The sequence below is a fragment of the Phalacrocorax aristotelis genome, chromosome 3 (assembly GCF_949628215.1).
Source record: "Phalacrocorax aristotelis chromosome 3, bGulAri2.1, whole genome shotgun sequence".
Lineage (NCBI taxonomy): Eukaryota > Metazoa > Chordata > Aves > Suliformes > Phalacrocoracidae > Phalacrocorax > Phalacrocorax aristotelis.
This window is the reverse complement of record NC_134278.1, coordinates 131224443-131251048: the sequence shown is the minus strand read 5'-3', so window position 1 is coordinate 131251048 and position 26606 is coordinate 131224443. Positions and strand designations below refer to the sequence as shown.

At 43.6% G+C, this 26606-nt stretch overlaps 1 protein-coding gene across 13 annotated transcripts in view; it reads right to left on the bottom strand.

Moving 5' to 3' along the window:
* The window catches only part of LOC142055585 (sodium/potassium/calcium exchanger 3-like), a 273389-nt gene that overhangs the window by 55645 nt on the left and 191138 nt on the right, over positions 1-26606 (bottom strand). For 3 of the 13 annotated variants that reach the window (XM_075089701.1, XM_075089704.1, XM_075089703.1), the window contains exon 1: positions 25403-25803. The exons of 2 other annotated variants lie outside the window; for them this stretch is intronic. Coding sequence is in view for 1 of the 11 variants with exons in the window: in XM_075089699.1 (XP_074945800.1) it covers positions 9582-9662 (81 nt within the window). In the remaining 10 variants the exon portion in view is untranslated. Of the gene's footprint in view, positions 1-9581; positions 9678-25058; positions 25279-25402; positions 25804-26606 lie in introns of those variants that run through there. 8 more of the 13 variants (XM_075089706.1, XM_075089708.1, XM_075089707.1 and 5 more) reach the window with 6 other exon arrangements.

The window sequence follows — 26606 nt, the reverse complement described above, 5'->3', positions numbered from 1 at the left end:
CAGTCCAGACCTTAAGTACAAACTGGCAAAGGTTACCTGATGTCAGAAGACTAACGCTGATTGATAGCTGTCGATGTAGTCCTTAGGCCATCCACTTTGCTAGTAGTGGGGTGCAGTAGATGAGTTGAAATACAATCCCTACCATCTCATGACAGAAATGCACATAAGATATGTAGAGCCTACTACATATGTACTTGGTAACCTATGCTGAATTAGCATATTACAATCAAATTATAATAGCAATTTATAAATACATAGTGTTAATACAATTGATTCAGTGAACTCATTTTCTGGTGGGTTAAACTGGAAACCAGAAACAGGACAGATAAATGCATTTTACCTTTTTAAAAAGTGAAAAAAATACTTCTGAAATGCAATCCTACACTTGAGAATATGCAAGGAGATATACACAGAACTTAAGATTTTCAGCAAATTTAAGTGTCCTCATGCATTTCATTTTCCTGTTCTCCTAGCACATTTGCACTACCCCATGGAAGGAGTTGTGTTCATCTCTAACCTACAAAGCTCCGGTTTGTCTAATTACTTGGACCTTATCTGATTCTTGGCAAAATTAAACTTTTCCTTTTGAAAGTATTTCCTCCAAGAAGTTAACTGAAAGCCTACTTCCAGGGACACATAGATACAACTGAGCACTTTGAAAATCAACCAAATAAGAGCCTCAGTCTAAAAATTGTCATTGGTGCCAGGATTTGCAGACCTCTCAACTCAAATGTTGCATTGTGTTAGCACAGCTGTATCCACAAGCAAAAAGCGAGGCAATTATGCAAAAAGGATTCCAACTTCCATCATTCTTCTGGCTGCAGAAAAGGTTTACAGTCTTCCCCCTGCCTTCAAATAATGCAAGAGCATGTTATTTGTAGAAAACGTAATGCATACAGCAAAAATGACACGTCGCTCTTTACACAGTGTCATATTTTTTTATTTTGTCATTTTAATTAAAATGTTTGAAAAAGCTTAGAAATAACAAACATACCCTGATCAGCCTCCTTTTTCTTCAAGCACTGTTTTTACTTTTATCTCCGCTACCTCCTCAACACAGTGAGTGTGTGAGCTACTCCCCTGAAGAAAGCCTGGTTGCCGCCAGTATGCTGTCAGTGAGCAAGAATATTTCTGCCCATAATGAGCTAAAAAAACCTTACGTAGACACTCATTACACACATAGGCAGAAGAGCCATGAATGATTGCTTGCAAACCTTTTCAAGCAATACTCTGTCAAAAAAACTAAGAAAGAAGCAGGAACATGCAACACATGAATTTTTCAGAAAGAATGAAATTAATGAAATTGTGAATGAACACACACAGGTGAACTGTGCTTACTACTCCCCCAGTGTGCCTCTTAATGCATTTTGCAAAATTTTAAATGCAACACCACTGAATTTACCACCAGTTACACACCTCACTAATTCCTCCAAGGAAATTATTACTCTTGCTGTAAAGAAGATATGAGGTAGTTAAAGGCAACCAGCAGAATTAGGTGATGTGCAAATATTAGTGAAATAAGGTTCAGTTATATCCCAGATGCTGACATACCATTTTATGCCTCTAAGTTTTTTCAATTGCTACATTTGTCACATCAGGCACTGTCGCTCTTCAGCCTACTGTACATACCCCCACAGCAATAAGGGCCTCTTGGGCCACTACAACAGCAAGCAGTCTCATCAGGATCCGAAGCTCCCACTGTAGGACTGCCTTGCCCCTTTCTCAGTTTTGTTCAAGCTCTGTACCAGGACAGTCACTCAGACAGCCTGAGCATCAAACAGGAGTTACAGAAAAGCAGCAACGTCATGGACTTCACTACAGTCCCATCTTTCAGACAAATCCTCGTCTCTCATTTCACTCACAATGCTAATCTGAGACCTGAGTTTTCATAGACTGGGAGAGGACAGGACTAGTACAATCACTGAGAATCACTACAGTGACATCTGCCTCTGGACATCACCAGTGCAGAAACCTACTGGAGGCTGGGAGAGTAGGTTTCCATGCAGGGTCACTGCCCTACAGCTTGCAACAGGGACAAGAGGCAAGTGCCACACAGGCCTACGCTGCTCAGCGAAGGGGCTGCCTGGAGGAAGGCCCAGTTCTGGGCTCAGCAGCCCCCTGGAAGGCAGACAGCACAGTGAAATGGTTGATGTGAGAGAGGAACAGCTGAGTCTTGAGACGCGCCAAGGGATCCAGATACTTTGCAAATCAGAGGTTTCACCCGAGCCAAGACACAAAATCAGTGCCCTTCACCCCTTTCCTACTGATGCCTTTTCAAGGCAGGCAGGCAGGAGATCCAGCCCCTAGAGCATGGACTGCACCGTTCAGCATCCCCACTCCTGGGACTTACCTTGCATGCCTGCAGCTGGGGCAGCTTGAGAAGGCCACCGAGCACTTGTCCACTCCTGGCCTGGCAGCCCCAGCCATCTGGGCCTTCCTGAACTTCTTGGGAGGCCTGCACAGAAGAGGCCAGAGCCTGGCCACCAGTGTCACCCCAGAGCCTGCAGAAGTCTATGATCTCCTCAAGCAGATGAGCTTTTGGGGCTCCTAGCACCAGTGCCCACCTCCCTGGCAACAGCCAGAACTTAGCCAGGGCTCAACACAACCTTGGCTCATGCGGCAGTAACATGCAGTGCAGTTACAAATCTGGAAGCAGAAGTGATGCCTTAAGAACAGACAAATGAGTTTGAGAAGCAAGGTGTAGCATTTGGAGGTGCCATGAAGAGTTTGCAGGATTGTAACCTCATATCCTCCTCATAGCAAAGAGGATAATGGGCTAGATGGACCCACACTTGGACGCAGGATGGCTGCTCTTTTCCTAGTAGCCCTCTTTCCTAAAACAATCAGCTAAACTGCCCTCGCCCTCCCCCACCCCACCCCATTCACAGGTTTGATTTACAGAGAGTAATGCTCTCCTAGATATCAAACTGTATCATGCAAAGGTTACTCTTCAGCTCCCAACATTGCCAACTTATTTATTGCAGGTCACGTCTGTTTTCAGTTTCCTTGGCTGATCATTTCCAACACCTGCATTTGCTTCCTGAAGTATCAACGTTAATCTTCCTGGTTAATATAACAATACTGTTAAAATCACAGCCTTCTTTCTAAGGACTCCTTCACCTCACTATGCTATGGTAAGGAACTACTACCTGGACAGACTCAGATCTTCAGGGGCTGTGAACCAGTCCGTACATCAGGCTTGGTATATTTATCTGACTTAATCTAAAGTGGGAACACCACTGCCAAACTTGAATGTTTATCCTTCTACATCTGTTTTCAACCAGTCATCACTCCTACCTCAACCAACCTTTTGCCTGCGGGCTTAATTTTCCCCCCTTGATTCCAGATCCTGCTTACTGGCAGCCTTTTAAGAGACTAAGGGATAACAAGGAATTACTTTGAACTTGTTTCAGCATGGCACTCTCAAGAGAGGTTTTAAGTCCCATTAGATTTTGGATAGATATGTTGTCTCACCCACAGCTGTCTACTCACTTCTTTAATCTATACTGAAGTCACAAGTGCAGAAATGAAAGCATCTGAAAACCCATATGAAAAGTGCACAATTGTTGGCCTGATTGCTCCCACTGACACGAACAGACATTCTATCACTCTTTCCAACAGGAGCGTAGAATTAGGCAAACACTGAATGCCTTGGAAAATTCTATCCTTATAAGCTTTGCTGAACATGGCACTCTACCAAGAGGATTATGCTTGCTGCTAGCGCTGTCTCTCTGCACCCCTTCCAAACAGTTTCTTCTTCCTTCTCTTCCACTAAGCAACCTCTCTTCCTGCTTGCTGCCATGGCATACTTTCCACATTACTGAAAAGGGATAATAACCCAAGTCATTTCCTTTGGCACCGCATTTAATTGTGAAGGATAGTACCACATCCCTCATAAGAGAATGATTGTACACTGATACATTCATGTCTTGTTTTGCCTCTAGACATGTCAGAGAAATACATTTATAAGATCAGCTTTCATTTGGATAACCTTTCAGAAGGTTATCACACAAAACGAGAATTTCTTGCAGTATTTCAATAATTTTGATTTGTTATTCCTACCAAAAATCAGTGAATAATAAAAGTGAAAACATTCAGAAATATGTTTTCAAACCTCTTAAAAAACATTTAAGTTTGAGCTGCAGTTCCTGGAAGAAGCAAGAAAAGGTAATCACTTAAATTACAATATAGCTTTGAGGTCTGGAGAAGCTTCAGAATTCATAATGAAGCATCAAGTCAAATGCAGACAGCACTGCGTTACAGCACCTGCATCTAGATGGAGATGCACAAGATAACCACCTGCTGGACTTGGCTGTGGGTTGCTTTAGGCATCTGGGAAAAGCATCTCCATCTCCATCCCATTAATCCAGAGAAGGATGAGGGTTGGAGCATTCATGTCATGACTTACCTTCTTGCCTCGACAGAGGCACCAAGCAAAGCTCTGACCAGACATAGCATTCCTCCATGCAGCAAGGTGGGAAGCAGAGACCTGACCTACTGCTGGTTCAATAGCTTAAACACTTCTATCTACTCAAATATTTTCATGATCTAGGGTTAAGTGATTAGATATGCTTATTCTGGTATCAGATAGCTGCACCTGGTAGAGCATCTTTTTCTACAGTTTACTCTTTTGCACCTAACAATTACTGACATACACCTTGATTTCTGTTCACCGTGTTTAAAAAGATTACAGGTGTACTGACTCTACTGAGAGCCAGACAAGGACACTGCAGCATGCTTTTGAAAAATCAACACCTAAAGTATACACCATTGTTTATTAAATGCATGCACTGTATCTGTAGATATGCAGAACTTCAGAAGACAGGGAAGAAAGTATAAATAAGATTTTCCTGGTAAAATAACCTGATGGAAGGAAAGTGATACCTTCGCCTACATTTTTAAGGACTTGCCAAAACATACGCCAACATTCTTAAAACTACTTTGTGGTATCTGTCTGTTCTCCAGATCTGTAAATTTTTAGGACTATTTAATGATCAATATTCTCCACTATCACTATTCTGTTAATCTGTAACATACTGGAAAAGAAATCCTGCAATGCCATAATACAACAGATCAAACTTGAACTTACATCCATACTATGGCAAGAGGGTTCTTGCATACAAGGTATCTTTACCTAATGGTTAAAGCATACATGTTTGAAGCAACAAATTCAGTACTGGAAATGCTCTACTTTTCCTTGTTTGTAGATTTTTATATTGCACCAGAAGACAATAACAAGGACTACCTTGATTTCAGAGAGGGTCAGTCTTTTTTGGATGACCCTCAGTCAGCAGAGAAAGCTTAACTCCGGAGAAGACGACACAGAACAGACCCTTAAACAGAGGTCCCCTAAACCTGTCTCTCCCCACCCTGGCTACAGGGAGAGCCTAGGGACAGAGCTGCCCTAGCTGAAGTTAGCCTTTGCCATTTCTTCCATTAAACCACAAAGACGCTCTTTAGAAAGATTAGCAGGAACATATCAAACCTTCTCAAATTCAACAGAATGAGCCAGGCCAGCCACAGGTGAAAGCCAGGATGATGCAGCTGATGCTCCGTGCTTATAGTAACTGTTTTTAAACCAAAACTGACTTCTGGTACTTTAAATTCACTGGGCAACTTGAAACCTCACAAGATATACCTGAAATGTCAGTGTGTTCACCTGCCTTAAGAAAAAAAAAAAAACCCAACAACCAAACCAACCAACCCAACACACTCCTCTTACATTGGACATCAGTAACTCACAGAAAGTTCTTTTTAGATAATTTCAATCTCAAACTCCCCAGATGTTGATGAATTATCTCAGAGACTTATGAGCAACAGCCAGGAATTAATTTTGCCTATTTTCTTAGTCTAATAACAGAGGCACAACTTCTCTGCACAGTCAAGGACTGTTTATAGCATCCTGCACTTGACAGACCTTCTCTCAGGTCTATCAAGTGCTAACACAAACTTTCAGCGTATGGTTTTAGAGGCAGTGAAATAGGCATCACAGACTATGTATACTACGTGTACTGTCCTATAACATTACTCAGGTTGGCATAAGCAGTAAAGATTGCATTTCTAGCACTCATCGTCAGGTCCAAAGTGTTTTATAAACATCAGATGGCTAAATTTCCACAGCACTCCAAAACATACCTGACTTCCATTTTAAAACATTTCTCCACTGTGGCAGAGTATTATGTACATCAAAGTTCTTGCTCATTTTGCTCAGTGCTTTCAGAAATAATGAGCAGTAAGTTTCAGCTGATGTCCAGAAAAATCAATTCAATTTTCAGAGACAGGGCAAAACAAATTGCTTTTGAAAAATTATTTTTCACATAATTTGTTGAAAAGGATTCCATTTGTTTACCCAAAGCAGCAGACAGAAAGGGTGGGGAGAGGGCAGACAGAACTAAAAGTTGTTTGTTTGACATTAAAAGTAAAAATTAGCCATGGATTGCAAGATAGAAAAGTGACCTTAAGAGAACTGCAAAAGCTGCATATTTTTTCAATTAATAGATAACCCTAAATATCTTGTAGGCTCTTCACTATTAAAAAAATAATAAAATAAAAAATTGAATAGTTTGTATGCTACTCAACAATGACAAAACATAGCTTCTTTCAATTGAAATGCAATAGCATTTTCTATTTGTTTGTTGCATCACTGATCTGCTTATTAGATATCTCCCTATAAGAAAATAACAACTATTTTATAATTGCAAGCAACTGTTTCATTATTCCCTAAGAAATGTTTTGCAAAGACTATTCTTTGTTCAGCTCTGTAGTTAAAAGAAGTAAAGTACTGTTCAGGAGGTAGCCAATACCCAAGAAGCTGCCTCCTATGTTTCATAAAAGCAATAGTAAGGTTTCCATTGATGTCCACAAGTACTGGAACGAGGTTCAGTATAAAGCACGCTAAATGGTAAGTAAGAAGAGTCTGTAAGAAACCCATAAGTCACTGAGCATATCTGTTATTCCAAACTCTACTTAAAAGCTTGTACTGCTCACTCTGAGTCAGTTGAATACAAACGCCAAAAGCGCCATTTGCTGTGCACCTCAACTTCAGCAAAGCACGAGATGTCAAAGCAATGATTAACTAGGGAACAAAGAGCATTTTCTTATTCTGGTGTTGACCTTAGGCTCATCTTCCACGTGACATAGTCAAAGGAAAATACGTAAATTGTGCCATTGGACCCCCACTGATCTAATGTTTTACCTATTAGCTACGGAATCAGGTCATCAGAAATGTACTACGCTTGACACCTTGCTTTTCATATAGCTCCCAGTGACAGCAGCTGCTACTCTTCAGTACACAGGTTGTTCTTCCTCTACATCTAATAAGTTTAGGCAGTTAAGTATACAGAAGCTTTACTTCAGCTGAGTCCACAGTAAGGGATAATATTTGAATTTCTTGGTAAAAACTGTTAAGACACATAACCACCTGGGCCACTTCTCAATTTACCCCTTAGTACTAGTTAGCAACAATGTCACCCCTTTTTTCTTTATTCAAGCTATTCACATATTACATGAAATAGTAATTTTGTGGACCATATAAACTCAAGCTGTATACCAAAAAAACTATGTTCGCTGTATCAGGGAGCTGCACAATAACAGATCCCATGACACACAACCCACGGGACAGTGTAGCTGTGCAAGCCTGTACTCAACATTAGTGTCCCCACTTATGTGATTACATATTAGCCAGCAGGTTAAGGTACCTTAACAATACAAAAAGTAGCACCAGCGCAGAAGTGACAGCCTTCACTGCTTGCAGCAGCGGACAAAGCTGCCATCACGGTCTGCAGCACTGGCTAGTGTTGGCACTCACACAGCCAGAACTCCAGGTTGGCTTGCTTTGCAAATCCTGCTGATACTTCATCCTTCAGCCACTTCTAAAAAAATTAGTCCAACAGCAAGGAGAGCATCTGAATGACTTTTTGGATTACAGGTGTTCCTAAAAATGAGACAAATCTGACCAGTGTGGCATCATCTTTAGAAGAGAAAGATGTTTTTGTGATTTCAGGAAGCATATGTGCCCTCTTTGACCCCATGCACTGTTCCATTAAGACAAGAAGCCCCAGTGGTTAATGCCCTCTCGAGATTTACAAAACTGGTCTCAGATTTGGTGGGAACTCTGATATAAACTAGTCTTTCTTTACCATGAAAATTTGGAATAGGTTTTTTCCAAGGACTAAACCACTTAGCACTGACAGTTTCAGATCCTGTATTGATGGTGGTCACGTATGATAACCCTTTACTATCATCAGTGCATAAACAGAGGAAAGAAAGGTACAATCAGAAGCGTGGGACTTATCACAAAGAAATAGGAAGATAACACATAAGAGAAGAATGAATATCATGAGTGCACGTGAAGGAAACTCATTTCCACCGAGACACACACACGCTACCCCCAAACTGCAAAGAAGTGCTACACCGATTTGGCTCATTTCAACAATTTTTTTGTTCTGCAATGCTCTGCTAGGAGAGATGTTATTGCTGTCTACAACTACCAAAGAGGAGGGTGTAGAGAAGAGAGCTAAACTCTTCTCACAACCACATTACTAGAAGGACAATAGTCAAAGCGCAAAGTGGAACACACGAGCTTTCAACTTGACGTAAGAAAAAAAGATTTTTACCACAAGGGCATTCAAACACTGGAAAAGGGACCCACTGAGGCTGAGATACTGAAAACTCAGTGGGCCAAGGTCCCAAGCACCCTGATCTGACTGGAAGGAGGGCTGGATTAGCTGACCTCTGGAGGCCCCTTCCTACCTCTGGTTTTTGCCAAGACTTCAAAGGTGTGTCTATTCCCATTCACCACTGCATTATTTCTTGGATTTCTATTTAATACACAACAAATAATAAAATAATTTGTATTGCAGGGTGCTTCACTTTTTGGGGGAGCTTTTTTTGTTTGCTCTTTTGAAAGGACAAGTTCTCGGAGGAAAAGCAGTATTTTTCTTTCTCCGTTTCTCACAGGGGCAGGAGCCCCCCCACCTCTCTAAAACCCATTTTTACTTTCCTTCACACAGGAATTACTACATTTGCATAACCCAATAGAAAGCACAATCAAAAAGCCTATCAGCTTAAATAACTAAGACTTTTAGTTTTGTTCTTACTAGCAAATGATACACACTGAGTATACAAATACACAGGCTGAGTGAGAAAACATCTCCAGATGCAGAAAGCTCTAAACTTTGAGCCAATTATTTAACGTACTATTAGCTCTACGTACCAGCAGGAGCAATAAAAGTTTGAGTGTCCTTTTTCTACAGGAACAATTTGACTAAACATACCACAACTATTATTTATCTACCCCTGGAAAACGTGTACAAGAAATTGGCAGCTCACCTAGTGAGCGACATGCAGACATTTATCTAATATTACTGTTGCGGTTTAACCTGGCAGGCAACTAAACACCACACAGCCATTTGCTCACTTCCCCTGCAGTGGGATGGGGGAGAGAACTGGGGACAGGGATAAGTAGAATTCACAGGTTGAGAAAAAGACAGTTTAATAGGACAGAAAAGGAAGGGAAATAATACTAATGATAAAAGAATATGCAAAGTAAGTGATGCACAGTGCAATTGCTCACCACTTACCGACCAACGCCCAGCCAGCTCCCGAGCAGCAGTCACCCCCAGGCCAACTCCCCCCAGTTTACATCCTGAGCATGATGTCATATGGTATGGAATATCCCTTTGGCCAGTTTGGATCAGCTGTCCTGGCTGTGCCCCCTCCTGGCTTCTTGTGCACCGGGCAGAGCATGGGAAGCTGAAGAGTTCTTGACTAGTGTAAGCACTGCTTCACAACAACTAAAACATCAGTGTTATCAATGTTATTTTCATACTAAATCCAAAACACAGCACTATACCAGCTACTAGGAAAAAAAAAATTTAACTCTAGCCCAGCCAAAAACAGGACAGTTAAATAAATGGAAAAAAATTAGAGCAATTAAACTTCATTTTTCCCTCCCCCACATAAGTTGACTAAGTGTTCTGGGTCAGCTAGTGTAAATCCACTGAAATTCTTGGATCTTGAAAGGATCAGCTTTCAACATGTCTGTTTAAGAATGCAGAGCTTCCTATACACTGAATTACACCACGTCAGCACCAAGTGACTAACTTGAGCGGACTCAAGCTATGCAGTTGTGGATTTGCTTTTTGTTCAAGAACAATTGTATTTGCATGTCATTAGCTACATCTCCACTATTGCTTTCTGACCAAGAGGGTAATGTAATCACACAGCCTATATGAGGAAAATCACATGCAAGTTTCTGTGGTTGCACTGTTCATTTTAAACACCTACACATCATACAGACATAGACATTACAGAGAGTTTGCTTCTTTATTCACTCAGCACTATTTATTTTTGCAGAACCAACTGCTTTAAGCACCACTTTTTGTAGCACACTTCCAAAATTGCTACCAACTCTTTGTGTAGAATCAGCGCACAAACACACCAAACCATGAAGTTGAGTACCAAGTAAAAGATTTATTTCTCAATGAACCAAAGAAAGTATTTTCACTAGAAAAACTTTAGGAATAGTGCTTATGCCTTGATCTACTTACTGTTTTGTGCACAGAAAAGACCACAAGAAAATCTTTTGCTTAATTAAACCAAACGCACTGCTTTCTATACAAAAACCTCCCATGTAAATATAGCAGACAGCAAAACACGTTTATACCAGAGAGAGTTTTCACTGACCTAACCTCATTAGGACCCACTAGCCACAAACAGATAAGCTACCCCACGTAAACAATGACGCAAGCTTTCTGTCTTGGCTTTAGGGAGACAGACTGATGAACTGGATTTGCCCCACTAGAGACTTCAGACCTCCTGTGCTACTACAACACAGTGCTGCTAACCTGTGTTATGTAGAGCAAAAGCTACCATCAAGCCCAGAATGTATAATTTGTTCCTGAACCATAGTTTGCCTATACAGAGTGGAAAAAACAGAGTGAGCCATGCCTATGGGTCAGTTCACTGTCGTACAAGTCTGCAGCAAGCAGGATAATCACCAACGCACAGCGTTCTCATTGTCCTTTCAGCTATGCCATACACACATCATAGGAAATGAAATGTCTAGGCTTATTTCATAATGTTACTAGGATTTTAAAAAAGAAAAAAAACCAACACAAAAAAACCCACACAAGAACCCAGGGAGAAAACAAACTTCATTTGAACAGTCTTTATTTCTTGCCTGCTCCAGGATCTGGCTGGGGGCAGGAGAGGAGGCATAAATGGGGCAATAACAGTTCTTCAGAACAAAGTCTGCAGACGGCATAATACAAGGTATTGTCCCTACCTGACCTATTTGGAAAAATTAGGAAGTTTAAATCCTCCATCGTTTGAGGTACCTGTACATTCCTCCCGTAACGAACAAGTCTGTGAGACTGGTTATAAAGAGTGATTGTTTTATGAGAAAATTCACCCACAACTTTGATGAACTATGCTCTGAAAAACTATCTATGGTTTTTTCATATAACCAAACTGCTTCTTATTTGGGGGGCTGAGGGGATTCAGTTGGGAGATGCTTTCTTTTTGAGGGACAAGGGAGTGTCAGGTACCCATATTTAGAATCTACAATTTAGTTTCTAAACATAGTTTCACCAAATAAAAGACAGAAATGAAATATGACATACTGTTCTGATAAACATAGTTTATAATTTCTTCTTCTGACCTATTTCCTTATGGAACAAAATATTAAATAGTGAAAACAAAAAGGTTATGACACACACCAACGAAACCCAGGAAATTCAAAGCTGAAGGCTGTTGAAATATCTGTCCCAAGTTAATTCCACTCCTCTTCCTTCTTTTTTATATATACACAACATGGGACCAACAACGTTAGCTTCAAAAAAGCTTCCTGGCTTGGGTCTCAATCTGTGTAACTTCCAAGTTGCACAAACACAGGTCACACTTCCTGTCCTCTGACCTCTCCCTGTAACTTTTCCCTCCGATAACCATCTTGGGTACCTCCATCATCTTAATGCTCCTTCTTCTGTCACTGCTGACTTGCAATCCATCAACCAAACAAAAGTTACTGCTGCTTTCCTGGTCGCCTTCTCTTTTTCCATCAGGTTGTCCATCAATAGCTCTCCTCTCTCATCCTGCTTATCCTCATCAGCCCCACGTCTTTCCTACACCAGCCCCTACACCCAACTTGCCCTCAGACTTGCAGCTGAACCCCTGGGGATGAAAACCCATGACTTTGCCACTTTTCTTCCCTGTACCTGTAAGTGTTCCACCCACCAGCCCAATTCTCTTCACATTTTGCATTTTCACTGTTTTCTACTTTGTACTAGAGCTCTTCTTTTCTACCCACCCTCCAACCCAATTCTCTTCACATTTTGCATTTTCACTGTTTTCTACTTTGTACTAGAGCTCTTCTTTTCTACCCACCCTCCAACCCAATTCTCTTCACATTTTGCATTTTCACTGTTTTCTACTTTGTACTAGAGCTCTGCTCCTTTTCTACCCCCTTCTCCCTAGCCATCTGCATAAGGATCCTGGAAAGACAAGCGTATCTCATATCACATGACATCTCCAAGATCTGGCATTTTACACAGGTTTGAGCAGCCTTCTCATCCCTCCCCCTTCTTCCAACACCACATTTATATTTTAGAAGGTGGTCCAAGATCATCACACCAATAACTCACCTAACTGCTTCCTTCCTCAAGTCTCTCAAAAGACCAGAACATATACATTCCCGTATATGAAGGGGAAGGTATTAATGCTACAGACACCAACTGGCTCTTACAGTAAAGAGAAAGGCTTAAAGCCTCTCCCAGGCTGTCTTCATCCAGACAAGGAAGAAAGAAGGGCCTCTCCAGATTTCAGGAGGAGCAGTTTTCCCTTCTCTGTCCAACCTATTTTTGATCCCCCAGTGGTAGAGGGAATATCATCCTTGCCAAACTTTGCTTCCCCAGCAGGCATCAGCAGTCATATCAAGACCCATTTGATTACTACCAAAAGTTTATCCTTCCTCTCTGGATTTATGAGTTCATAGAAACTACCAGGAGGGGAACTCCTGAAGAAGGATGTGTGGGTGTTTAATTCTCCACTATTAGCTCGCTTGTGTAAACAATTTGTTTTCTCTCTCCTGGGACAGTGTTTCGAAAGAAAATAAGCCTTTGTTGAAATGGTGAAACTGGGTGAAAGTACTGACAGCAGCAGACCATTCTGAAGTAAAACATGCTCGTGACTCCACATTTACTGTATCAAGGTGTTATGTTATGTACATAGGTCAGATCAAGAGTGTTAGCATCACTGTTTGCTTTCTGATCTGAATCAAATGCAATCAAACACTGAAAGTGAGGCAGCAGTCAGATGGCAAGATATTTTCTAGGTTTAATTCTTGCTGACACACTGATACCAGAAGATTCCCATGACTCTAGTAACAAACACCAGCAACCATTGTGTATGGGGAGCTGGGCTAAGCGTACTGGGATACAGGTTTACTTGGTCCTTTTACAAATAAAAAAAATAAGCTGTTTAACAGCTAATTCCATCATTCTCTTCCTGCAGATAATAAAGAAAAAGCTGCCAATGGGTGAAAATAGTTCCTGTTGTTACAGATCAGAGTTTCAAGACTTAACATGACATTATAGTTTCTACATCTTGTGCCAGTTATTTTTATACAGCTTTGTATAAATTCAGCAACATGAAAAACCCCCTTTGAAGTCTATCAACCACTCTTTAAATAACCATCAACAAGTTCATTTCTCTCTCCTTCTGTACCTCAGCGATGACGTATGCCTTGCACAAACACAAACCCACATCTCTGGGGAGTCACAAATCTCCCGAGTGAGTAACTGGACCTGCTGTGACTCAGCTAGAGGAACTCAATTCACACCTAAAACTCATTTCTCTCCCATTCCACCTTTCTTCCAAAACCATAGCACCAAAAGGCAAATCAAGGAAGAAAAGCATCTTTCACAGTTTGTGGACCAGGACCCCACACTGGCAAGATCACTGTCCTGTGTCCCCTCCTACTTGCAAAGACCTACCCCAGCCCCTTCAGGAGAAGGTGAACATGAACAATGACCAACAGGGAGCTGGTATCAGCTTCTTCCTAAAGACAAGAATCAAGCATACCCCATTATTTTCCCCAAGGCCTGCACACAGGGCAAGTGGAACTGCCCAGAAAGACTCTGCTGAGGCCAACACCCCTGCCCCCTCCAAGTAATTAGCTGGCATTTGATGCTGAGTACCCCTTGACAACCAGGAAAGCACAACCCTAGAGGAACTGCTAGTCCACTCTTCCTATCCCCTCCTTCACCAGACCAGAGATGCTGTTACAGTCAGTTGGGCTTCCTAATGCCACTACAGGGTTCAAGCAGAAGCAAAGCTCTTTTAGTTGCCTTTACAACTCAAAGTGTAGCAGAAGCAGCTGCTGCCAGTGTGACTGCATTCAGCTCATGTTTCCCACATTTATTAGCTTGAAGGGCCTAGAACCAATTTTTTTTCCCCCTTCTCTCCTGCAGTGGGTCCCTCTCTCTATTGCTCAGCAATGCAGAGTGGAAAGAGACCCAGATTTAAAAACATCTAAATCACTTCTCACTCTGCAATTCTGTTTCTCCTTCCACACTTTGCCCATCCTGCCAGTAACGTTAGTCTAAGCTTTCTACCATTGCTTCTTTGTACAGCACCAAACACCGACCACCCTGTGTTACCAGCACTGCAGAATTCAGCAGCAATAGCTCCTTATTTGAACCCTATGTGTTCAGTGAACTTTTGACAACTTCTGCTTGTTAATCTGAAATGCATTCCAAGCCCACAAGTACCTTCAAACAGCTGCCATGTTTCTTAGCTGCTCGCCACAAAAAAAGCATCTCCCTCCAATCTCCTCAAATGCCTAAATTCACACAGAAACATACCTATCCCTGCACTCGCACATTTCACACCTACATAGAAATTACACTAACATCACCATATCATATCCAGGCCTGCAACAGTAACAGTTTAATTTGCCATTTCATGACCACCACAGCTGGAACTTCATAAACTGCCCCTAGAAATAACAACTTAGACACCTTCCAATAACTCAAGACGCTTACACGTCACCTTGGGAGGTCTGACATTTAAATCATCACCATATGTGCAATTTGGAATTAGCCTACACATTAACAACACAGACCCAAGGACTCAACACCCTAGAGTGGCACTGACTCCAGTGCAGGTACTTTGCTGAACTGGATCTGAAAGAGGAAGGTCTAAGGCCTCGCTGGGGTTAATGACTGTTTGAAAGGCAGGGAAAAGATGCTAGCCTAGAAATGGATTTAAGTAGCCAAGCAATTAACCATATTGCCTTCAATTAAAAGCTGGCAAGCTTGAGACAAAAAAGCTTTCAACTGACAACAAGCTTTCTATGCTAGCCACCGGTCAGTGGATGAAGAAAAGCAAGGGATTCCACAAAATGCTGAGAAAGTCACCCTACGGGCATCATACATAGTGATCTTTGCCAAAACTTTACATGAGCTATCTTTCTTTGGAGATTGTACATTCAGACTAAACAGGACTTTACAGACGTCAGGGATAGTGTATATGACCTGTAAGTTGCTAGACTTGGTGTTTTAGTTTTGTCAAGTTCTTTACCATAGTTTCAAGAGTTAAAGGTGATCTGTTGGCCTATGCTGCATTAGCACTCATTTAAGAAAGCACGTCAATTAGGAAAAGCTTGAACAGAGAAAAACTGATGGACCATCCACAGCTACAATTACACATACAGAAATTAAATACTTTGCTGAATGGAAAGCCTACTGAGCATGAGCTGAACTTAGGATCTACCTTTCTTAAATCCGTTGTCCTTTTACACACCAGATTCTAGTAAAATGTTCCAAATTAAGACTTCTAATAGTGAAATAAAGGCTATCCTCCCACTCTGTTGCGACAAAAGATAACGCTCCACCTCAACACAGAAGAAACACATATAACCAGAGTTATCACAAGCCTGTCCCTGCCTGGAAAGGAAACATCCTCACAGACAGAACTGCACAGGGAACACGACACCCACTCTGCAAGGGAACTGGAAGGCACAAAATAAAAACCCAAGGAATCTTCCCATCACAACCAATGCATTGCCTCCTAGCTCAAACTGCACTGATAACACACGTGCCTTTGTGAAGGAAAAGGTGGTATGAAACTATGTGTTGATATTAAGACTACTTTCTTCATTTCACTAGTTTCAAGTTAGTTTCTCCATCCAGCAATCCTGAGTTAAATGTAATACTCAGCTCATTCCAAGGCTCAAGACTTTTTCCTTAGTTTTACATTCTGTACTCCAGTGGTGGGACCAAAAGCTTGCCAGGACCGTTATTATTAGATAGTCACCATTAGAACTAATAATGTTCTAGCCATTATTAGAACATTAATAGTAACTACTGAAAGACAACAGTCACCTACTGCCTGTTCTTTAAACATGTAAAACAACTTCAAATGCTAAGCAAAATGCAGGACATTACAAAAACAACACACAGCATCAGTGAAACTGACACAATATTAGGTATTCCTTGGCCTGAAATAAACCTTAAATAAAAGTTTGAATTTACACATAGCTCTTAGGCTGTGATACTAAGAAAAAAAAAAATGCCTCCAGCTCACTGTGGAGTAGTAAATGCAATGGTTCTCAAGTCTAGACTACGGCACGGCAAATAGAAGACTACCGCCAGTAAAGAAAGCTGCCCAGCATGTCACCAAAAGGGTGCGCACATGCTAGTATACTATCTTTAGCAAGGAACAAAGCATGCAAGATAGAGCTACAACACTTCCCTGGCTTCCAGAGCTGTTAACCATATGGGAAATACACTAAAAGTGATAGCTCACATACGCCCCGTCGTTCATGAAGTACCAAGGGATGAAATGTTTTTCATATAAACATCAAAAAAATGAGTCTGCATTATAACAAACCAAATATTTATCTTGGCAGATCATACCTTCTAGAAAAAAAATGTGCCATAAAGTTAAATATTTAAGGATCGTACTGCAAAACAAATGCTGAGAATATCTTTGTAGGGAACTCCTGCCACAATGGATGAGCTGTGCATTTATCAGTGCAACAAATTAAGAATTTTTACGGAACCACTGAACAGAACATTAGAATTAGTCAAAGGAAAGCTAGCTGCTCACTTGATGGCAAATCTTAATTTTTTTTCCTCTGATCAAATAAGCCAAAAATTCCAAGCAATGTAGTTTGCAAAAAAGTATATACTACATAAGTTGAAGACCACTGGTACAAGTTAGAACTAAGGCTTTCTGCATAACTCCTCATGACAAGTTGGTAAGACTCAAACATTGCTGCCATGAAATAACTTTTATTCATTGTTTTTATTGTATTAAAAGTTCCTTGATTCTACCCCACTTTAAGCAGAGCCACAGTCTACATCTCACATGGCAAGGCAGGCAGTGATGGCACCTGTCTGGGACACAGGAAAGGGGCTAGTAGACTCTTGACCCACATTCCTAATTGACTTAACTAAACAGTTTTACAAGTCTGGCGTATTTCACTAGTGGAAAAGTTTACTCATGGCTCAAAGATAATTTCATAAAATTTCAACTATGTAAAAGCAGTTTACGAAGACTCCAGCAGCAACTCCCAGGTCTAACACATGTTCAGAGAAACACTTCAGAATATGAGTTTTACTGCAGCTACTATTAAAGTCAATCAAGTTCAAACTACTAACAGTAAAAGTCACAGGACTGAAAATGCACATTTTTCTGCTCACACCTCCCAAACCCAAACTCAACCACCGTTTCAAACAGCTGTCTCTAGATAGATGCTAGTAAAGCCTACGTACAAAGTTAGAGTTATACTGCGGTACACAGGCAGGCACAATTTAAATAATCCAAAGCACCCGGAAGATTCTGGAACAGGCAAACCAAACAGGTATGGCCCTAAGCAAACACACTGCAAGAACCTGTTCAAAGCATTCAAATTATGATTTCTCATCTTGCATTAACTACTGTGAACACTGTGAAGAAATTATTATTTTTTAAATCCTCAGCTGCAGTTAAAATAGGTTATTACGATGATTCACTGAGTGTTGGCATCCCACAGTTGCCAATATCTGTTTTCCTAAGAAATTACAATCTCAGCAAGTTATGCATCATAAAGCACACCAAGGCCCCAGCTGGCAAAACAACGCATGTTTATTTTTGTGAAGGTTATGGTTTTGGTTTGTAGTTTTGGGGTGAGGGGGAGGAGGATTCAGTTTAAAAATTTACCTTCTTTGCCAAAATGGTGAGCAGTTTCCTACACAAACAGATCCAAAACTGGCAGCAGGCATGCTCAGACCTCAGTCTTGGACTTATTTAATTCCTAAGCTAAAGTTACCACAAGGCTTACTTACAGAATCAGCATGAAGCTTGATTAAGAGGCAGCATCTTGCCACATCAGCCCAGGGGCACAGGTTGAGCTGGAAAACAACAGCTGGCAATTCTGTCCATTGCTGCACACAGGAGAAGTCACCCCATGCCAGAGTTTTTGCATGAAGCACCTGACAGGCATCGGCAGGGCACAAGATAAAAGAGGCTACTCTTCTATGGTAAGTAATCTTTCTCCACATCCTGAGACAATGTGCTGCTCTGATCACACACTGACACCTGCCTTCTGCCTTCCTCACATGCTCCATGACTCAAGTCTTCATCTGAACCATCAGCTCAGTGAGGAACACAGTCAAGTTAGTAAAGCACGTATTTCCATTGCTTTGCATACATTCGTTCTCAAATGTATTTAAATACATTATTTGGCATATGCTCAAAAAGCATCATGCATTAAGTGAAACTATTAAGCAAGGCTACGGATCCACAGGCAAGTTAAGAAAGGGAATGTCAGCATATATAATACACATCATGTGCGAAAGGAAAACCAGTTAGACTTTGGGTTGTTTTCATGTTGGAAGTATGTTTCAACAAAGTCAGGGTCAAAGAGCCCTGGAGTTAGTTACTGGAAAGCACAGATTTCTATTCAGCAAATATAAAGTAGAAGCCAAAGACATCATTTTGGATTAAAAAAAGAAAAAAACCACAACTTTAAAAGTCAAAAAGGTTTTTGTTTTTTCCTTTTCCTTTACAAGCCACTTGTGAGACCATGTTTAGAACACTGTGTTTAGTCCTGGGCGTTCGGCCAGATGACATTCACATTCTGAAGCTGGTGGAGGGAGGAGCCAGACTAGTGGTATTTTTTGAGGAAAGCCCCTCAGAATAAAGTTGTTTCTGCCTCTAAGCCTGTACCCATGAGTCTGGGGGAGATTACTGTTAGCATGCCTCACCAGAGTCAATCTGCAGTGCTCCACTGGTTGTAATGGAGCAACAGTCATTTGCTGCTAATGATTTTTCCCTTAGTTTTTAAATACCATACAAAATGATTCAGTGCTTTCAGACTTCTCAGATCTCAGGAAGATAACACCTGCTTATGTGCAAAGTAGGGCTTTTACTTTTCAGAAACAAGTCACAGGTAAGACATCTTCCAAGAACTTTCACTTACAAGGCTATCTTGGAAACGCTGTTCCAAGATCGGGAGGAAAAATGCACTTCCTTTGTCTCATCCTACCCTCTTGTTATATGTCGTCTTCACAGACCAGAATCCTCCATGGTGCAGCATCATTAACATTTTTTTCACGCAACACCCAGCACAAATGGGTTCACTAATTCCAAATTATAATTACATATCACAAAATACTGTTATTCCTGCCAGAGGACTGGTAGGATTCCAATAACTTCCTTTTGCTGCTTTCACTCTATCGTGGCAAGATCATCATACTCCTCTCCCCACGTTCACGCTGATGGTAGAATACCTATCAGCTTCAAAGAGAACAGTAATTAATGCCCAGTAATTTTTGACTGTTTAGAAAAGCATTTCAGAAAAAGCCAATGAAAATACCACAAGAATGTGACTGCAGCTCCACAATTTATTTTCCTTCATGTGTAATTTCTCTGCCAATCTCAAGGCAGAAAAACAAAACCACCAAAAATTCACGCCTGCTTTATCAGCCAGCTTCTTTTCAAAGCACTGCAGTAGACAGATGACCATTTTCAAATAATTGCAATGCAAACTAACTTGGACTGATTAGCAGACAAAAAAAAAATTCCCCAACTTCTCCTAAGCAAGATAAACGGATATACTATCAGTCCTGCAATTATGAGACAATCAATTTTAGTCACTTTTCTTAGAGAACACGTTTAAAGCTTTCTGTGAGCTTTAAGTAATATGTGAGAAAAAAAATAAAACCAAAATGGAGAGGAGTACGGCTTCAGCCATGCTGCAAAACTTTCATTTTTATTTAAGAGTTATGCATGGATTTTACATGCATAGGATCACAAAAACTACAAAAGGCAACAAAAAGTTACAAGGGTAAAGCCAGGCTCTTGAGCCTGATTCAGCATTCACAACTAATAGCATAAATTCAGGAGCATCTCCCTTAAGGTTAACAGTAAGTATAAAACTTACTGTCAAAAGAGAAGAACTGGCTCTACTCTCCTTTGACTGAAGAATGATCCTCAGAAACAATGGATTTTCCAATCATTAGAGATCCTGGGAATGCTATGCTACATTATTCTGCCTTTTTTTTTTTTTTTTTGCCTGAAAACAGGTAGTCACTAATACTCCTGCCCTACTTCCTCCACCTTCTCAGATGCCAGGCGCAGGTTTTGGAGTAACCTCCCTACCCGCCACCAAGCCAAACAGCTCCTCTCTTGGCCACCAGCCCCTTCACCAACCTCCTCCTCCTCACCCAGCTCCTGCCCAGGAGATCTTATCGGCCATTGCACCCTACAAATGGGAAAGGCAGACCAGCCCTGCTTCCACAAGAAGGGCATCAAAGGGGAGGCTGGGCCAGAGGTGCTAGAGCAACAGGGCCAGCCATGCCTGCCCATACCACAGGCACCGCTGGGGGTGCAGGCCCTCACCTCTACCACCACCAGCCAGCCCCACAGCTGCAAGCCCACTGCTGCTCAGCTGGGCAGGCCAGAGGAACACACCCATCGGGACAATGTTTGCTGCTTAATGAGTCGACCCTTGCCCTCTCTGACAAAGCGCTGCAGGCCACAGGGTGACATCTCACAAAAGCGCCCGTGCTGCACGAACGCCTCCCTGGTACTGTATTCTCATGGGGCGGCTCCACACGCACCACTTACTTCCAGAGCTGCGGTGTGTGTTTTACACGTGCTTTTCACAAGAGCTGCCGTGACTGGGTCAAGCAGTGTAGCGCCTGGATGAGAAAAGAACTTGTGCTTCTACACTGCACGAACATTTGTCGCTGCCTTGCCAACCACATCGTCAGCTAGGAGAGCGGGTGCTTTTCAGGGACAGACATCCAGTGTGGAGGCAAGCATGGGCTGAGACTCGCCATGATGCCTGGTAGGTCCTTCATCACCTTTTGTTTCTGCAGCAGCGTTGTGGAACAAGAAGGCAGAGGAAAGATGGTATGTGTTTGTCTCAGCCCATCTACAAGCGGCCCTCTACGCCCAATTAAAACAGGCTGGGTTATAGAACAGAATGTCTCCCCTGCCAGGTAAGTATCACACAAGGCTGACCAAAAGCAGGATCGGACCACATAAGCACTTCAGACTTACAGCCAAGAATGCGAAGCAGTAGCAGGCGCCCTTCCACAAACAAAACATGTTGAGGCTCACAGCAGCTGAGACACAAAGAAAATTCCACATCCCTGCCAGCCCCTTTCTCCTTATTCTCCTCAAACCACAAATGCTCAGACTCCTGAACAAGTATGGCAGGCTAAACCAGCATGCCTTAGGATTGGGTACCGGCAGGTGCTAGACTATCAGATAAAACTAATGACCATAAGTAGTCCTACTCTAGGTCATAAGCACCATAAATCCCAAGAAGTGGATGCGACATCCTTTCCAGCTCTCAATAATGTGCTCCATAAGAAGTTATGGGATAACTGCATTGCATTAAGCATCTTGCTGTAGCATTTTATGTCTCAGGAACAATTTATTTTCAGTGGTCTAAACCAAGACACGTACTGGAAATTAGAGCCTCACATTCGTCCAATTCCTACTATATCACCACTGTGTTTTGTTACACAATGACTCAATTTAACACAGGGTGCTGAATATTTAGTTATACTTCTGTCCCCTCTCCCAATACACACTACCAATTGAATAAGTGACCTGAACAAAACAAATGGTTTAACTGGCAACACTTGACTCTGCTTAGCATTCTCCCTAGGCAACTCTTAAGTATGGAATTTCAGAGTTTTTTGAGAGACATCTTGATAAATCTCCAGTTACAGATTAGAGGTACATAAACCTCTTATTTTCAAGATCTAAATGGCATGCCAAGTATTTAGAGCCACAGGCAAGTCCTGCACCACCATGGAGCCTGCAACACACATGACCACAGAACCAGTTTTCTGTATGTTGCTCCACGCTGTGCTTGGAGTCACTATGTCTGGAAGGTAAGACCACAATTTTGCTGTTGAGCCCCTTTCAGCTCCTGATCCTGAGCCCCCCTGATCCTACATGGCTAATAAGCTGGGACTGACATTTGGTAAGCTGTGTTAAGAAAAAAACTAAGACCATACCTACTTCATATAGTACTCTATCAATTCCCTCCTGCTGATGGGAGATGAATTACATTACTCATCACTACGATGTGACAGCTACATTATTCTAGTAGATAACAGAAGCTCTTTAACTGCTACTATGACAGCACTGTTCTGCCTTTTTTGTTTTTTAAAAAACAGTAGCTCTCTTGGGAAAAATTCAGTCACCATACTATTCATTCAGTGCCTTAGTAATTACTACATTTGATCTATCTTTAGAAACAATCCAAAAATGCCCCCAAGCCTTAGGTAAAAGAGCTAGTTGTCTTCTACATTAGCCATACTTGAGAGCAACAGAGGCCAGCTTTCCTGGTCCTGTTAGCCACACACCAAAACCCTCACACAGCTGATCACACACTAGGTGCTTCAGTGAGCTAGAGGGGTACACTGGAGCAGAGTTTCACACAGACACCATGACCACACACCCCAGCAGGGCCTCAGAGCTAGAGCAAGGGACACCGAGTTGGCTGGGCATGCAACAAGGCAATAGGGCAATTCACTAAAGTCAGCCACAAGTGCCCCCCAACACACCTTACCCGGCTGTGCCAGAAGCACAGCCTGCTAGCCCTGACACAAGACAATTTGAACTTCTGGGGAAAAAAGCAAAACCTCAAGCCGCAGTTGGGCCACCCAAGCTCTAAATAGCAGAGACTACGCACTCCTGGGTTTGCACCTTCTTTGGCACAAGAGTTTCTCAAGCCACCAGAAGGTTTTCAAGCAACCTCAAAATCATGAGGATTACCAGGATCAATTTCTCAGCACAGGCTAACATTGATGCTAGCTGTCCTTTTAAAGCCTTAGCAGGAGAGGAAACCTACATTACAGCTACGGCACAACCAAGTCTTGACAGACTGACCTATGAGGGATACCTTACCCTGGAAGCCTATTTCCAACAGCACTGTCTGAACCCAAACCTGGCAGGGGGCAAAACCAAACAAAAAATCCAAGCATTTTCAAGTTTACCAAATATAAACAGACTGAAACCTACAGAAATCCCTTGAAGAAAAAAGTCAGCCTCAAAACCCATTTGGTGAGTGGATTCTTAGCAACATACAGGAACCTTGTTCCACACGGCTGTTCCATCACCATTTTCAGAAGAGTCAATATTGCTGATATTCTCTGTAATTATTACTTAGTTTATGCCTCTAATAACACAAAGAATGAAGCAGTGGACTGAATACAAATCCTCTCAATGAGCTTAAATGCATCCTAGGATTACATACGGTAAAAACACAGGCAACTGGTCCATACAAATGTCTTCAGAATCACAGCAAACTTTTCTTGCTTAGTTGTGTGATTAACAGACAACTCTGTTTACCATAGTCTTTCTTTCATCTAATTAAATATTCAGGTCCCAGGTAAGCTATTAACAATTGAATGCTTTTAGAGCTACACAAACCTAAAACTAATGCAACTTAACATAGATCTCTCCTGCGGAAAGGTAAGAGCTTGGTTCCACTGCTATACTGGCATACTTTATCCCAGCAAAACACAGAATTACTCACAGTCAGTGCAGGCATAGCCGGACTGGAGAGGGAGTTGCTGCAGAGTGGTAGAGCCTACAGCTCCAAGGACCTGCCCTGCTAAGCACTGTCTCATCAGCCTTACAGCCTACACCTGGGCAAACACATACTGCTGCAAATACAATTAACTCCAGTCACTTCACAAGTCCCTCGGCTGTCCCCCACCAGCTGTGTTCTGATGGGGAAAGGGCACTCCCACAAGCACTGTCCTGTTCACCCCCCAAGGGGCTTTTGCCCACACAGAAACACCAGGTGAAAAAGATGTTTTGCACGATCCGTATCAACACAGCTGTGCTGGCAAAGGCAAATAAAGATATTCCTTACTTAAAACGGCTTAAGAGTTACATTTTAGGAAATAAGCAAATAAAAAAAACTGAGGGCTGTGTAGCTTGGAAGGATAAGACGACAAAGGAATCAAGCTTATGGAAAAAAGTACACCTTCTGCTTTTTTATATCTATCAAGTCAGACCCATGTAACTTAAAATAAACTTTTACCACAATATTTACAAGGAAATATTTAAGAAGAGGAACTGGAAAGACACACATCATAACCCCATCTTTTGGGCCCCAGGAACCCCAATTCCAGTCAGAAAAGGGATACAGATGCCCAGACTGAGAACTTTATTAAGCCTGGCTAAAGGACTGTTTACAGCGTGTACTGCTGTCCGGCCCGCAGGCCGAAGCTGGGTTAGCACCGCACTGCGAACACGCACGAAGCTTCTCCTTCCAAGTCTGTATGACCTAGTTACACAGAAGGGAAGAGCAGCAGGAAGGAGACTGGCTGGACGGCGCAACTAGTCCCCAGCCCGGCGGGCTGCGGGGTCCCCAGAGGCGGGTCGCCCGCTGGCGCGCGTCCCCCGGCAACTGCTGCGGCAGACGGGCCCGGCCCAGTCTTCCCTTGGCCGCAGCCACCGGAGGAGGAGGAGGCGGCGGCAGCCCAGCCGGGGAAGGGGGCAAGGAAGAGAGCACCGGCTGCAACCCGGCTTCTCACCTGCGTCCCGGCGGGGCAGACAGCGACGCCTCCAGCACCCCACGGCACCAGCAGCCAACGGGGCTCAGCCCGCGCCCGGCACCGTGCGGCCCCGGCCTGCTCCGCGGCCCTCGTTCCCCCCGGCCCGCCCCCTCGGCAGCGTGTTTTCGTGGGGGCTGTTTCAAGCGGCCGCCGCAGGCCCGGCCCCACGGGGCCCCTCCGCTCAGCCCCGGCCCCAACCCGCGCGCGGCGCTCCCCCCAACAGCGCCGCCCCGCCCGAGGCCCGCCCGCCCGCACACGCACGCCGCCCACCTCGCTCGCCGCGCCGCGACCCCGCGGCCGGCCGCGCCTCGCCCGCTCCTTACCTCGCACCGGGCAGCGCTGGCCGGAGCCGACCCCGGCCGGCCGGGCCGTGCCCAGGCGCGGGGAGGGGCCGCGGCTTTGTGCCGGCCGCGGCGCTGGGCTTGGGCCGCGCCTCCCCTCAGCCCGGAGCCGGCTCCCCCGTGGGGCCAGGCGCCTGCGCCATGCGCCTGCCTCCCGCCCCGCTGCCGGCCCTCCCCTCGCAGCCGCCGGGCGCAGGGCGCCCTGCACGGCCGGCCAGGCTGCGAGATCCCCGCTCGGGCCGCGGGGGACCGGGGGGCGGTGCTGCGCGGGGCGGGAGCGGCAGCGGGCGCTTCCCGGAGCCGCTTGCCCCTCCGCCGTCCCGCCCTCCGGCCACCGCTCTCTCCCGGCCGGTAACGGCGTCAAGGACAGCCCGGGGACGGAGAGCCGGGGCGGGCTCCAGAGGCGCTCCCGGAGCCCGGTCACGGCCGCGCCCCGGCAGCTCTCCGACCGGCCGGGCTTACCGCCGGCCAAGGGGCCGGGCGTTGCGCTCCGCGGCGCGGTCCCGCCCGCTTCATCCCGAACCGGGGCGCTGGCAGCCTGCGGGTGCCGTGCCAGCTCCCGCTCCCGTCCTGCCCCGTTACCTTCTTGGCGGGAAGGCGCGTCCTTCTCATACACCCTATTTTGCCAGCTGTAAGCTTCGTCCGAGATACTTTTTTCACTGACTTCAGCTAACGAACCGGAGAAAATAAATTACAGCATCGGTGCCGTCAGGATGTCCACGTTTCATGCTACATTCCAGGATCCTAACACTCTACGTTTCATAAGTTTATTAAATTTACTTCAGTGCGAGTTATTTCAATAACAAAGCAATGAGAACAAGATTTTCCTTCCAGCCTGGCAGCTGCTTTCTCCGTAAATAGAGCACCCATTAAAAACGCTAGCAACCACACTGAAGACAGCAGCTGACATGTCAAGCGTGATTAGGAACATATTCAAACACAGTGGTGGAAAAATTGACTTAAAGGGGGTATCGCAATTCCAAAATTCAGACCATTAAAATGAAAGGTGGATGCCTACCTAGCTTTGAGGAAGCAGGACAAAGCAATGCTGTCTTATTTACAAGGTGGTGACATTTACATTAATCCATGGCTGCTGTGAAAGTGACCATTAATCTTCAGACATAGGAGATTTGGTTGGCTCATGGATGTAACCACTTAATGCATCTGAGCAGCTTCTGTGGCTGCA